Raw genomic sequence first — 15,206 nt, 5'->3', positions numbered from 1 at the left:
CTTTGGCAGAAACCCTGCCAGGAAAGGTGAGTGATCAGTTATCACACTCCCCTCCATGCACACTCACCTGGAAAGTTTTAGTAGAGCTGCAAATTAATCGCATTGCAATCACTATTTCAGACCTTGTTTTTTGAAAAACCCAGGTGTGCTAAAAATCTAACTCCTCAAAATGCTTACGAGGGGGGTGGAAATCACACTCCTCAAAATGCAGAAGAGGGGAAAATCACACCCCTCAAAATAATCAGAATTAGAGGCAAGTGACCGAGAGGAATTTCACCCATGAACACGATTAAGTTTGATGAGTAATGGTTTCAGTGGTGTAGGAATGTGCCAAAAATGGGGGACACACTTTTATATTTACACTATTATAAAGTAAATATAAAGCAAAATATCTGAAAAGTGGGGGGCACATGCCCCCCCCCCCCCCCCCCTCCCCAAACCCCTACGCCAGTGGATTTCTAAATTAAATATCTTAAGAGTTCATATTTTGCATTTTTAAAATAAATATCCTAATTCAACTAATATGATGGTTGTTCTCAAAGAGTAAGGAATGGGCCATTGCAGTCTTACACAAGAAAAAGAAACACCATGAACACAACATTTATCGATTTCTTTTGTATTATATGCATATCATGTGGCATTAAAATTCTGAATCGTGATAATCTATTGACTATTTATGAATAAAGAATTGAAACTGATTTGTTTGTGCTTATTCTGTTTTATTTAAAACAAGTACAATAATTTTAGTCTTCATCATAGAATGATATGATTTCTCCATGGACACAAACTGTGAACTGAATGTGAATTGACATTATAACAACTATGGTATTGTTATTAAGAATTCTAACTGTAAAATGTTTAATAAAATTCTAAAAACAAAAATAATGTCAGTAGACCTGTTTGTAAATCATTTAAACTAAAAAGAAAGTAAAAGTACAACAACCACATGGTACAGGGTTATCACAGTTATCATGATAGCATAATAAACATGTTATGTCCCTGCAAATTCTCTATTTAAAATAATAATAATAATAATGTCATAACAAGGAAATGTCAACATCTATTGTTTTCTACCCAAATATATCTTTCTACAATTTTTATAAATATAGATTTTTACAAACAGGATTAACTTTCATTATCGGTGTACTATAGTTAACACGTCATTTATTATACTACTAACTCGAATCATAGCAACCCATCAACCCCCCCCCCCCCCCAAACAAAAAACACACAAAAACACACAAAAACACCCCAACAACAAAACCACCCTAATGTAAATTTAATTTTAAAATATACATGCTTTACACTCGGTAAATTTGAATTACTGAGTTGAAATTAAATCGGTGTATGTTTGTTTCAAGTGCCTGTCAACCGATCACATGTACTAGAAATCTGACTCTACCAAGATCAATGTCATTGGCTTTAAGTCACAGAAACAGATCGTAAAAGTAGAAATGTCTACGAGTACGTCGCTATGCTATTAACAAAAACAAAACCTGCTTTACTAAATTAGTTTTTTGTTGGTGTACGCGTTTACTGTGATATCAACATGTATAAACATTATACACATCATACAATTATTGGACAACGCACCTATTATTTTTTCTGTAGGCCTACATGATCAAAACGACGACAGTGTAAAATAAATTTCGCTATCATTACCTGCATTGTACGAAATTAAACAAAACGAAACCAACAAGATTTTAATAATAAGTGAACTCAGTGTAAAGATAACCAACCAATCGTGTTTCAATTTATAAAAAAAGTATGCTGGTAAGTTCATTGTGAACTGAATGGAAACGTTTGTGACATTGTGAATTGGATTCAATAAACAATTAAAATGGCAGTTTAAAAAAAATACGAACGTGATTTGTTCACTTCAGGGGCACGTTATTTCGCGCCCGTCTGATTGAGTTGACGGGGGTTCACGGGCGTGATAGCACTCGCGCCCCTCAAAAACGAAGGTCTATATTTGTTTTCATACTGAGTCACAACTGTTTCATCTTGGCTAATTAGCAAATATGACAGAAGTGTTAAATAAGGTTTTTTTTTTTTATTGTATGATGTCCACAGAAAGAATAGGAATAAATGTTGAGTGAAAAATCTGTTTGATGTGCCCACAGCATTCGTCAAAACCACAAGTAGTCAAAATGGTAATTCACAAGCAGGGTCGTCTGATGGAATCACAGGTTCAGAGCGCGTATGCCCTCCATGTGTACCCACAACTGCAAGGCAATGCCTCCTAGCTCATTGACTGCCTGATGTGTGTAAAGACTGTATTAGGGATACTAGTGAGGCAAAGTTATGGTAGAATAGTGCAAAATTTGATACTAACATGCCACTTTGCATACAATTAGGTACTCATGTGTAAAGTAAAATTTGATATAGGACCAAACTGACAGAACCCCCTGTTGGCCAGGTGACGTCATAATCCAAGATGGTCGCCCATTGTAGGGGGTTCATTATGAAAATTTTGCTATCTGACTAATTATTGGGCGATTTGAGAAATTTAAACATAAATTTATATGTAAGTAAGGATGATCAGTTTGATAAAAATGTTTTTGCAATCCAATATGGCCGCCATGACTAAAAATTTTAAATAGCGGCCACATGTCAATAGTGAAATTGTCAAAATTGTTAATAAAATCAATTTTAAGTTGATCATATTGTCTTGGATTACATATTTCATGCCTAAATTGTATAAAGGATATGTGAACTGCAAAATGTAATAAGATACAATATTCAAAATGGCCACCATAATTTGTAATCACATATTATAAATGAGTTACCTCAAGTTTGATTTTCAGAAGTTGCATCTCACAAGTGTTATCATAAAGGATACTGTTTTTCATCATTGTTTTTAAGTTTTTGGAAAGTCTTGTGGCATTTAAACATCAAATAAACTCAACATAAAAATTGTCCAAGTAAATATTGTCAGTAGTATACTGTTAGTCAGATTCATGTACATCCTGTCGTGAGCAATGGCCTTGACAGAAGCATAAGTCTGTGCAAGGCAGAGATGACTTTACACATTTACATCTCTCACATCGACTTTTACAACTGCAATGAATTAGTTCTTGACAATGGGTAGAAGCTTCAGGCACCAATGTCCATAGAGGAATAAACCCAGATTGAACTCTTTTCCATTCACAATTGATGATTTCAGGTACTGTTGGATTCTGTACAAGACATTGTTTCCAAATATTTGCTTGCAGAGCTGTTCTCTTTGTGTGTTGCACAAGGGCTGCTTCAGTTGGTGGTATATTTTCTAACTGTCGATTTTTCCTGGTGAAAAGTACCTGACAACATTCATTGACTTTATCAGTTAAGCTTGTTCTGTCATATAGTAAAACAGTGTATCGCTCGACCATGGCCATTTGTTGACTAGAAATGTCTGTTGGGCAGTTAGACAGAGATTTAAATGTGTCTGTTACCTCTGGAAATACCTTCCATGTATCCCATGCTGTCTTTTTGCCACGTCCTGCAAAAACAGACACAGTATCACAGCCTGTGAAAGCATGCCAGTATGGAATTGCCAAGCAGATATCTGAGCCAAGTGTTTGAGAGCACTCATGAATTGGAATGTAACGCTTGTGTTTACCGGTTCCAAACTCTATCCAAACCTCATCCACTGACAAGCCTTCAAAAGCAAATATTGCCAGAACAACAACATCAGAATCCACAGTTTTGATCATGATTTTCTTATGGCCAAGACTAGCAGCATGTTTAGAATGTAAAAGAAGTCTTGTATCCGCTTCTTCCTGTCCACAAGGTGACAACCCTTCTGTATCAACTGACGATGGTGGCTGTACGATTACTTTATCCTAGATGGTACATAAGACTTGCTTCTCCTGTATCTTTGCTGGTTCTTCAGCCAATAAACTGAATAATTCCATTTTATTTTCATCAACTTGAAGAAGTGAATTCCACTGTATAGGGATTTTAGTTGATGGTAACACCTTGTACCTCTTCCCTGACCCACGCCTTTCTCTTGTATCAGATTTTAAACTATCTGGATAGTACCTATCAACGATGACATCCACCCGTGATGATGAATGTGACTGTACTGCAACAGACTTCCAAAAAACATGGCTGTAGTCCTCAAAGGCATTTCCAGGTTTTATCATGTGCACCAATGCAGGACCATCGGTGATCACAGCAGTTGCCTCTGGCGCATAATATTGGACTGTGCAGCAACTTTGTAAGCAACCCATGACATCTGCTTTACTCCCTTTTCTAAGCTTTCCATATTCTGAAATTGATGGTGGATAGGAATGATTTTCATGGCTGAAGAAGGCTGACAAATCTCCTTGACGTGTCTGGCATGCAATGAACATCCGTGAAAACAGTCGACAGTCTTTTGTGAGTGAATTTACCTTAGACTGCATCTTTGGAACAATGTAAGTATTGTTTTCTTTAAAAATTTGGAGTTTGTTTTTCTTAATGATGTCATGAACTGATGCTTTGCCTTCAATTAATCTTTCTTGGACATATTTGGTGTACTGTTCCTTGCCAATCACTAAAGCATTCCTTACCGATTCAGTTGCATTCTTGTTCATAATTTGTGCTGTCGTCAATGAGATTAACTTGTCATCACCATCGAAGATATTTTCTCCATCTTCAAAAGCTTCAACAAGATCTTTTAAATTATTCTGTAAACGCTTCTCAAATGCCTTGTCTTCATGATGACTATCTTGCATTTCACCAAAGTATCCAATGCCAGCTACCTCCTCAAACTCCTTTACTATTCTTGCAATTTCTGGTCCACCAACCATCCATTTCAGAAGTGCATTTGGACAAGCAAACAAACCTACAGCACCTCCATCCGTTTTGATATCCCTGTTATTTTGTTCATGGATTTGGCCATCAGGAAGACATGCGAATGCTCTAGTAGACTTCAGTGTAACAAACTTCCCTTTCATGAATTCCTCGTTCACATTTGGATGTTTTACTTTCAACTCTCTCAAAGTTTTACAAAGACTGGTAGCCACCTTGCATAGTGAACGTTGTCTAATGAAAACATCCATGGACATATTTGAGACAAGGCATCCACATACATCTCAAAGTTGGCCTGCCGCATACTACGTATAAACATCAGGAGCAGCAGCTCTAACTCAATGACCTTATACCAGTAAAGAAACTGGACAGACCTATCAAACTCCATTTTAATCCACTCACTCAGATGCAATGGTTTTCACTGGTTCTCTCATAATTCTGCCAAGCCTTTATGAGTACGATGTGCAAAGATGCCACAGACACTTGATATGCATATGTTGCACGTTTCACATGGGAACCTTTGAGAAATGAATCAGCTTTTCCAGAAGTGGTAATTTTTGCTTTTGTTAACATTTCACACCATCCACTGCCTTCTAGCCATTTCCCAATCAAATTAAGCATTGACATCTCTATGTGCAATCCACCCATCATAACAATCACTTTGTCTTCACCGTATTCTGAAGGTAGTAACCACTGGATCTGCTTTGCTACAGCATATACGGGTTCATCGCATGTAACAATAACGGGCTGATCAGGATTTAACTTTGAAAGTGATGCCTTTATGATGTCTATTGCATGTCAAACCATTGCAGGTGACTGTACATATTCATGTAGGAGTGGAAGCATTGTGGAAGAGCACCTTTGGATCTGTTTACAGTTCTGTTTGTTGGCATGGAAGGCAGACCAAGACACAGGGATGTTTTCTGAGACATCATGATTTACACATTTCTCTACCATATTAAGCCATGGGGATGATTCTGAGACGGGATCAAATGTTTCAAGTTCATCTGAAGAGTTGATACATGTTATTGGCAATTCCGCTTTTCCCCCCCGACATGACTAAAAATAAGGTGTATTAATATGGGAGTGATATTCCTTTTAAATGGAAAAGGTTCTCAATAATGTTTTTTAAGGTTTCAGCAGTCAAAAGTGATGCACAAAAAGGTAATCCATGCAAAATGTAAGTGACGGTAGCCATCTTGAATTATGACATCACCTGACCAATAGGGGGCGCTGTCAGGTTGGTCCTATATCAAATTTTACTCTATACATACTAACCTATCTGTATGCAAAGTGGCATGTTAGTATCAAATTTTGCACTATTATACCCCTATATGTCACAACTTTACCTCACTATAGGGCACCATTGTTCCACTAATGAGGCACCAAGTTCCTGTAAAGTCTGTGGAGGGTTCCTTAGAGTGCACAGGCGTCTTCCCAGCACATCCCAGACGTGCTCGATGGGATTCAGGTCACCACAGCTGATTGCCACCGACCGGGTAGAGAACGTGTGACGTCATTACAATATTTATACCTGGTTTCAACACTCATTGACTTTATTCAAATTTTAGATTGTGAAGTTTTTAATTTGACTCAGTCTATTAATTTTATTTGAAACTTCATGTGATTGTTGGCCTGACATCACATTCATGTAAGGAGAGTCATCTTCAGCTCGTCTTCATTTTGTTCAAGGCGAACACGTACTACCTTGAGCAGCTTTAATTATTGATTGGTGTAGCCCATGTGTCAGCAACATGTTACCTCCTTCTACAGTGAAACCTCTCAAAACCGGACCCTCTGTAAAACAGAATTCCCTCAAAACTGGACCCTCTGTAAAACAGAATTCCCTCAAAACCGGAACCTCTGTAAAACAGAATTCCCTCAAAAGCAGATGTTTTCGCTGCCCCTTTTTACATACCTGTACAGAAAAGAACCTGTCTAAACCTGATACCTCTAAAAACTGGACTTTTTATTTGGTCCAGAGAGTGTCCAGTTTAGAGGTGGTTCACTGTATCAACCAAATCTTGAAATAACCAAATGCTGAAATAACTAAATGTTGAAATAACCATATGTTTGAACAACAAAAAGAAAAAAAGTTTAGTTTTTTTTAACCATACCACTATAAAGCACATTGATTAATTAATCATCAGCTATTGGATGTCAAACATTTGGTAATTCTCACTCACAGTCATCAGAGGAAACCCATAATACAGACATATATAGTCTTAAGATAGGAAACTCGCTACATTTTTCCATTAGCAGCAAGGGATATAAATTTTTATATGCACTTTCCCACAGACAAAGGTAAAGCACATACCATGGCCTTTGACCAGTTGTGGTACACTGCTTGTAACAAGAAAACCCCCAATCAGTTGAATGGATCCACCATCGACATGCATGGTTTAATTCTGTGACACAAGCACCTCAGGCGAGCACTCCACCCACTCTGCTAAATCCCACCCTCTATTTCAGAAATTAAATTCAGCTATAAAAACTGCCATAATGATATGTTAGTTGAATGGATCCACCAAGATGGTTCGATTCTACATCACAAGCACCTCAAGCGCGTTTGACAACAAATAACCATAGTATAAAATGTGCTGAGGTGTTGTTAAACTAACCTATCCTTTCCTTCCCTGTTATATGTTTGAAGCATATAGCTGAAATGTCTGTTACTTACTTTAGAACAGTCAAAAGATTATTCTTGAGCATGTCCAACTATGCACAGAAAATATTCTGAAAATGTTGAACTAAATACTTTTTTTTTTTCTATACTCCCTTTATTTTCTCCTTCCATTCTTTAACTCTTTCTCTATATAATAAATCAAACCCCCCCCCCCCCCCCCCCATCCCAAGTCGGGCCACCAATCTTATCGGAGGTCGGACTCGGGATGGGCGTGTTCGAAACCCTAGTGGTATATGGGCACGTTAAACTAGTTATCATCATTATATAATAAAGTTTGTTTTGTTTAATGCCACCACTAGAGCACATTGATTAATTAATCATCGGCTAATTGGATGTCAAACATTTGGTAATTCTGACTTGTAGTCATTCGAGGAAACCTGCTATATTTTTCAATTAGCAGCAAGGGATCGTTTATATACACCATCCCACAGACAGGACAGCACATACCACAGCCTTTGACCAGTTGTGGTGCACTGGCTGGAATGAGAAAAAACCCAATCAGTTGAATGGATCCACTGTGGTGGTTTTATCCTGCAACACAACTGCATATATCACAAAAACATTAAAGGCTGTGGTATGTGCTATCCTGTCTGTGGGATGGTGCATATAAAAGATCCCTTGCTGCTAATCGAAAAGAGTAGCCCATGAAGTGTCGACAGCGGGTTTCCTCTATCAATATCTGTGTGGTCTTTAATCATATGTCTGATGCCATATAACCATAAATAAAATGTGTTGAGCGTGTCATTAAATAAAACATTTCCTTCCTTCTAATAATATCACAAAAATATTAAATGTTTATGTATAAATTCATGCATATAATTATCGGGATCGAATTTAACAGTGGCCATGCATGCATGCCCTGAAAATTAAATATATAGTTTGATGGCCAAACCAGCAGTTCCTTATTTTGCATATCACTATCAAAAATAATAAAAAGTAAAAAACATAATATACAAATGCACATCATGGAATTGTCCATGATTTTTCACCAGGATCGCAGGGTCAATTTCTGATAGGATTGGGAAACTTAGTGCAAGTAAATCATACTTAACTTGGGATATGTTTTCAGGTCACTGAATGTTGCAGTACACCACTGTTAAATTAGTTTATTACAACAGACATAATTAAATATATATATATTGAACATTTTAACATAGAAATTGGGAATTTTCAGTACCACTTTCTTTTGGGTAGGGGCCTATATACATGCATGTTCGATTGGACACACAGAACACCTTGATAAATCCTGTCCATTCCCAAAACATCACAATACAAACAAAACAACCCCTATCAACACCCACTCCAAAAAAAAAACAAAAAAAAAAACACCGACCACACCCCCACCCCCCCCCCAAAAAAAAACATTAAAAAAAGCCTTAAATTATTAGCCGCACACCCTAGTTCCATCGAGCGAAAATAAATTATAATTTGGTTAATCTACAAACCTGTAACACACTTAGATCACGTTTTTATCAAATGGAGTGAAAAAGCAGGTTTTATATCGATAAATACCATGGGAATCCCCATGTCCCAATTGCTTGAAATAATTTTGAAACTTAGTATTCTGATGTCACCGGTAGATGTCGCTCGAAGCACAACAATGCCTACGTCACGACAAATTTCACACACTTGGGGTGCGTTCGTTTCACCGCTCCTGGACATGTTCCAACTGTTCTGTCCTGGTTGTATCCCCTCTCCAGATATCATAAGACTTAGCAAAATTATTGGTTTTAAGGGTTTGTAACGTTTTGTATTGAGACACTTACTTGTCTGAACTTTATTGTTACTGAAAATGTTCACGAACTGTGAAGAAAAATCTCACAAATGAACAACAACAAATCGGATGTTGATTGCGCGAACCGTGCATGAGAAAACAAACCGAACCAAAATGATAACGGTCACGTGATATACAGCGAAACCCCTCAATACCGGACATCCATGGGACCAAGTAAAATGTCCGGTTTTCAGAGGTCTGCCTGGACGGAAATACCTTCCGTTCTCCATAAAATAGGGAAAGTGTTAAAGTGTTTTAAAACAAGAACAAGAAGAATATGTTGAAAAATGGTGCATTTATGAGCATTTAGAAAAATAAAAACATCCATAGGAGTAATATTCTTTTCAAACTCTGCCTTATAAACCTCTCGTTTTTTGATGATATCTCCAACTGTTGATTTGCCAATACTAAACTTTTCACTCAAAGATCTTAACGTTGGTTTAGGTACACTTTCGAAACTTTTAATTATTTTGAGTTTATCATCGAGCGAGAGTTCAACACGGCGACGTTTAGCTGGACGTTCCGTCATGTTGAAAATCGACATGCAAATGAAACACTACTAACATCTATTCGACTACGCAAAGCCAATATATACTTTTGCTTACTCTTTATTTCGCTAAACAAACGTTTAAAAAAAAACCAACACATTCACACAATAGGAAGGCAGCAAATTAAATTCCCTGTTATTTGTGTCAATCTTTGAAGCAAATCATGAGACATGTTTGTGAAGGATCACATTTAAGACCTTAAAACACACTCGTAACTTAATAAAGACATCTAACCCAAACCCGAACTCCGCTAATGTTAACCATAATTACAACACAATCAATGTGTTTACAGTAGTTAACTCCATACCAAAGCTTGTGATCAGTCCTTTTAATTGTTTATTGTCAAGTTGCTAATCTTGCCTGCTGAGCAGTACCTGTACTGTATGCAGCGGTGATTACACTGATAACAGCGATCTCGAGCATGCGCATATTGCACTAGCCATCGGTGTTCACAGACAGGTGGGCACCATATTGATTGGTATCGGTTTGATCGTCCAGTTTTCAGGGGTAGGATTTACACTAAGTTGACACATTGGGACCGAATTGTTTGTCCGGTGTTCAGTTTAGAGGGGTTTCCGGTTTAGAGGGGTAAAATATAGTGTTAAAAGATGTGTAAATCACGGGACCGCGGAAAACGTCCGGTTTTGAGGGGATTCCGGTTTAGAGGGGGTCCAGTGTTGAGGGGTTTCACTGTACCAACGTCTGTGACATTGAAATGGAAATATCCCCTCTAAAAATAGATTGGATCTCGCTTGCTTAACGGTTTTTTCTCGACAACACGTCTTGTGAAAAAATGCAAAAAATGCATTTCGTGGTTTTACAAACATCAGGATTACCAAAAAGCACTTCAGGTGAATGGAAATGTGTATTCTAAATAATAAAATGTAAGTAAAGTGCAATTTTATTTGTGAAAAATGGGGTTTAATAGCGAAAAACAACGCCGTAATGGTTAACAAGTAAACATAACTAGGGTGTGTCCCTTTAATAATTTTTTTAAATTAAAATTATTAAAAAATATAATAATAATAAATAATTAATTTATAGTAATGGAATAGTAATTACATGTACAAGCTTCATGTACACAACATGTCGAAGGCAAAACTGAAGTACTTTTTAAACTTTTCACTGTTTTCAAGGGATTTTACACATTCACCACATTCAACAGACGTCCCCCCTCCAAAAAAAAAACACACACAAAAAACAACAACCACCAACAACAACAACAAAACAAAGCAAAAAACAGAGGGGTCAAAATATTTGGAACAGCTAGTGTATAGTGTGGAAAATTGAACAAATTAACACGTAGGACCTATTAAATCTATTTTAGAGCATTATAAAATTAAAATACAACAGAATCACGAGATCAGCCTCTTACTATACTTCCTTTTTTTGCCTTAATAGCAGGACAATATTGTACCCTAGCTAAGCTGTCATAAATTCTAGAAAATGGCCTCTGAAAAACACATGTTGAGGCAACATGTTTTAGGTCTCACTACACAGATGTCATCTGCCATTGAAAGCCATGTTAAATTGCCCTCTGTAAGAAACTCTGACTTAATATCCTACCCTCGTTATACTAGCTACCATTGGATACAGTTATCGAATAACAAAACTATTGTGTTGCATAATTAAAAGCTAATAGCACATTAAAAATTTACCTTCAGGGGGTTTAGCAGTCACGAGAAAGGTCGCCATTGTCACGGCTAAGATGCACTGCACAAAGAACATGCCTGAAAACAATTGAATTTAATTCTAAAATTAATACCAATGTATGTATTAGCAGGCATCAGAAAAAATATGGCCTTCTGAAAATAAGAGTCACAGAATGTAGTGAAGGAAGGGTTTCAACTCTATGTTAGCTTGTACAAATTTAATTAGAACCTCTCAAATGTAATTTAATTTAGAGTATGTTATAGATTTCAAATAGAATAGTTTGTTTTGTGTAACAACACCACTAGAGCACATTCATTGATTTATTAATCATTGGCTATTGGATGTTAAACATATGGTCATTTTGACACAGTCATGCATAGAGAGGAAACCTGCTACATTTTTTCATTAGCAGCAAGGGATCTTTTATTTGCACCATCCCGCAGACAGGGTAGTACATACCACAACCTTTGGTATACCAGTCGTGGTGCATTGGCTGGAATTGAGAAATAGCTCAATGGTCCCACCGACGGGGATTGATCCTAGACCAACCACACATCAGGTGTGCACTTTACCACTGGGCTACGTCCCACGTCTCAAATAGAATAGAATCATGACTCTAATGGAGTGTGGGGGCGGAACATAGCCCAGTGGTAAAGCACTCGCTCGATGCACGGTCGGTCTGGGATCGATCCCTGTCAGTGGGCCGACTGGGTATTTCTTGTTTCAGCCAGTGCACCATGACTGGTATATCAAAAGCCGTGGTATGTACTACCCTGTCTGTGGGATGGTGCAAATAAAAGATACCTTGCTGCTAATTGAAAAGAGTAGCTCATGAAGTGGCGACAGCAGGTTTCCTCTCTCAATCTGTGTGGTCCTTAACCATATGTCTGATGCCATATAACTGTAAATAAAATGTGTTGAGTGCATCGTTAAATAAAACATTTCCTTCCTTCCTTTCTAATGGAGTTTGTGACTTTAATGTCATGACAACACCATACAAATTGTATGCATGTGACATCATTAAAGATTAAGTCTATAGACTCTAAAAGTTTTACTAGCACGGGCCCGTTAAACCAGGGTCTAAGAGGTCGTCACCCAATTCATCAAATGTGATTTGATGTTGAATTTGACAAATATGTCACTGTAAACCAATTTCACCAAAAAGCTCATTCGAAAACTGTGTGTCTTTTGTATGTGTGTAGCTAATTTAAATTTTTTTATCTTCAGCTAAATGTTTCTTTAACTTTTGGCAACAGATTTTCTGATCAAATACGCCTAGAATGTATCATAGATAAAGAATAATATATAGAGTGGCTATTACAGGGCTCGAACTTAAGAATTTGTCTCCACCGGCAATTTTAGAAAGAATTGACGTGGTCAAAAAGGCCCACTGATGGCAATTTTGAGCCTGCCTATGGCAATTCTTTTTTAAAGTGACTTTTGCAGCAAATAAATTTGACAGAAAGGTTATTTTGCTGAATGTAGACATATTTTAAATGTACAAATGTTAAATCCTGGCAGATAATGTACACCTGGGCCCGTGCTTATAAAAGTCCAGACTTTAGCATAATGCTATTTGAATTGTGTTGCCATGACATTAAAGTCTGGACTTTACTAAAGTCTAGACTTTAAGGTTTATAAGCACGGAGCCAGGTGTATACATTTTGCCATTGTTAATGAGCTTTACCAATGGCACAAAAGTGCCATCGGTGATGCTCCCTGCCTACAGCAATTTGTATCTCAATAATGGCGATTGCCGTCGTTAAGTTCGAGCCTTGCATTAGATACCATTTATCTTACGAGTTGTTTTCAAATGTATCTAATGAGTGAAAGCGAGTTTGATACATTTTTAAACGAGTTGTAAGATAAATGGTATCTACAGACACAAATATATTATTCTATTTCTTACATATCCAGGTTATAAGCAAATTTTAACTCTTTTTTTTAAACTTATTTACAGCCCTTGCACTTAAGCATCAGACAAATGATTGTCAGGTTAACTATACATCACAGAGTAATTAATTTCGATTGTGCTGGGGTTTTTAATTAGATGTTTGGCATTGGTGACCTGGTCATCAACTCATGCATCTTGGAGCAGCCAGTCGTATGTCTTGAATTTGTTAACACATGACCGGCCTCGGTGGCGTCGTGGTTAGGCCATCAGTCTACAGGCTGGTAGGTACTGGGTTCGGATCCCAGTCGAGGCATATGTGATTTTTAATCCAGATACCGACTCCAAACCCTGAGTGAGTGCTCCGCAAGGCTCAATGGGTAGGAGTAAACCACTTGCACCGACCAGTGATCCATAACTGGTTCAACAAAAACCATGGTTTGTGCTATCCTGCCTGTGGGAAGCGCAAATAAAAGATCCCTTGCTGCCTGTCGTAAAAGAGTAGCCTATGTGGCGACAGCGGGTTTCCTCTAAAAAACAGTGTCAGAATGACTATATGTTTGACGTCAAATAGCCAATGATAAAATAAAAAATCAATGTGCTCTACTGGCGTCGGACCGGCCTCGGTGGCGTCGTGGCAGGCCATCGGTCTACAGGCTGGTAGGTACTGGGTTCAGATCCCAGTCGAGGCATGGGTTTTTAATCCAGATACCGACTCCAAACCCTGAGTGAGTGCTCCGCAAGGCTCAATGGGTAGGTGTAAACCACTTGCACCGACCAGTGATTCATAACTGGTTCAACAAAGGCCATGGTTTGTGCTATCCTGCCTGTGGGAAGCACAAATAAAAGATCCCTTGCTGCCTGTCGTAAAAGAGTAGCCTATGTGGTGACAGCGGGTTTCCTCTAAACAAATCTGTGTGGTCCTTAACCATATGTCTGACGCCATATAACCGTAAATAAAATGTGTTGAGTGCGTCGTTAAATAAAACACTTCTTTCTTTCTTTCTACTGGCATCGATAAATAAAACAAACTTTACTCTCTTTTTTTTGTTAACACACCTACATGTGTAAACAAGTAGGCCTATGTGTTATCAAAAATAATGAATAATGTTCAACCAACAGGTGGGTTAGAAAGCAAAATATTTATTATCGGCAAACTCGGCAAATGATCAATGTAAAGGTATTTATCATCAAAATTAGAATATTTGTTGTATTATATTTACAGCCCGAATCTTCTACAATAATATCCATGTCGTAATCAGCCATTCCGTGTTTTCGCTAGCCTATATCATATGGCTATCTCTGGCGGCAGAGTGACCATATGTTTTTTTTAAATTATGATCGATGGCCTGTCATCGATCTTCCGTAAGCATTTTCATTAGATTTAAATTAATAAATTTTATTTATTTTATAGAATTCCAAGAATGGTTTCATGTGAATTATGGAATCCGACTATTTATATCTGTATATGCATTGCCATTTACTTACCTTCAACCGTATTAAAATAATTCGTTGAAATAAATTCCCTCAAAAATATCTGACGTCGTACGTTAACGCCAATAACGTCGACGGCAAATGACCTTTAACCCTTTTGGTTGCAATATACCAAATAGAATCTCACATAAGACAAAGCTTTAAATATTACCAAAATAATCGGACATATTTGGACATTTTCATTTGTTTTTTATTATTATTATAAATATCGTTGTTGTTGTTATTTTATTATTATTATTATTATTATTATTATTATTACCATTCGATCCCGGAAAAAAGAATGTAATTAACCAATCACAATACAGAACACACTCGCCATCAGTTTACAATTATTATTATTATTACTATTTATTATTGTTTGATGTCGCCAGCTTTTAGGAGCTA

The 15,206-nt window shown here is 37.3% G+C and overlaps 1 protein-coding gene across 1 annotated transcript in view; it reads right to left on the bottom strand.

Moving 5' to 3' along the window:
• Positions 1–14,892, bottom strand: part of LOC121377019 — a 51,207-nt gene extending 36,315 nt beyond the window's left edge. The window contains exons 1-2 of the mRNA XM_041504856.1: positions 14,817–14,892; positions 11,443–11,514 (exon numbers count right to left, since the gene is read on the bottom strand). Coding sequence (XP_041360790.1) covers positions 11,443–11,512 — 70 coding nt within the window. The 5' untranslated portion in view covers positions 11,513–11,514; positions 14,817–14,892. The remainder of the gene's footprint in view (positions 1–11,442; positions 11,515–14,816) is intronic.
• Between the last annotated feature and the right edge of the window lie 314 nt (positions 14,893–15,206).

This window comes from Gigantopelta aegis, chromosome 7 (assembly GCF_016097555.1).
Source record: "Gigantopelta aegis isolate Gae_Host chromosome 7, Gae_host_genome, whole genome shotgun sequence".
Classification (NCBI taxonomy): Eukaryota; Metazoa; Mollusca; class Gastropoda; order Neomphalida; family Peltospiridae; genus Gigantopelta; species Gigantopelta aegis.
This window is presented reverse-complemented; position numbering and strand designations above follow the sequence as displayed.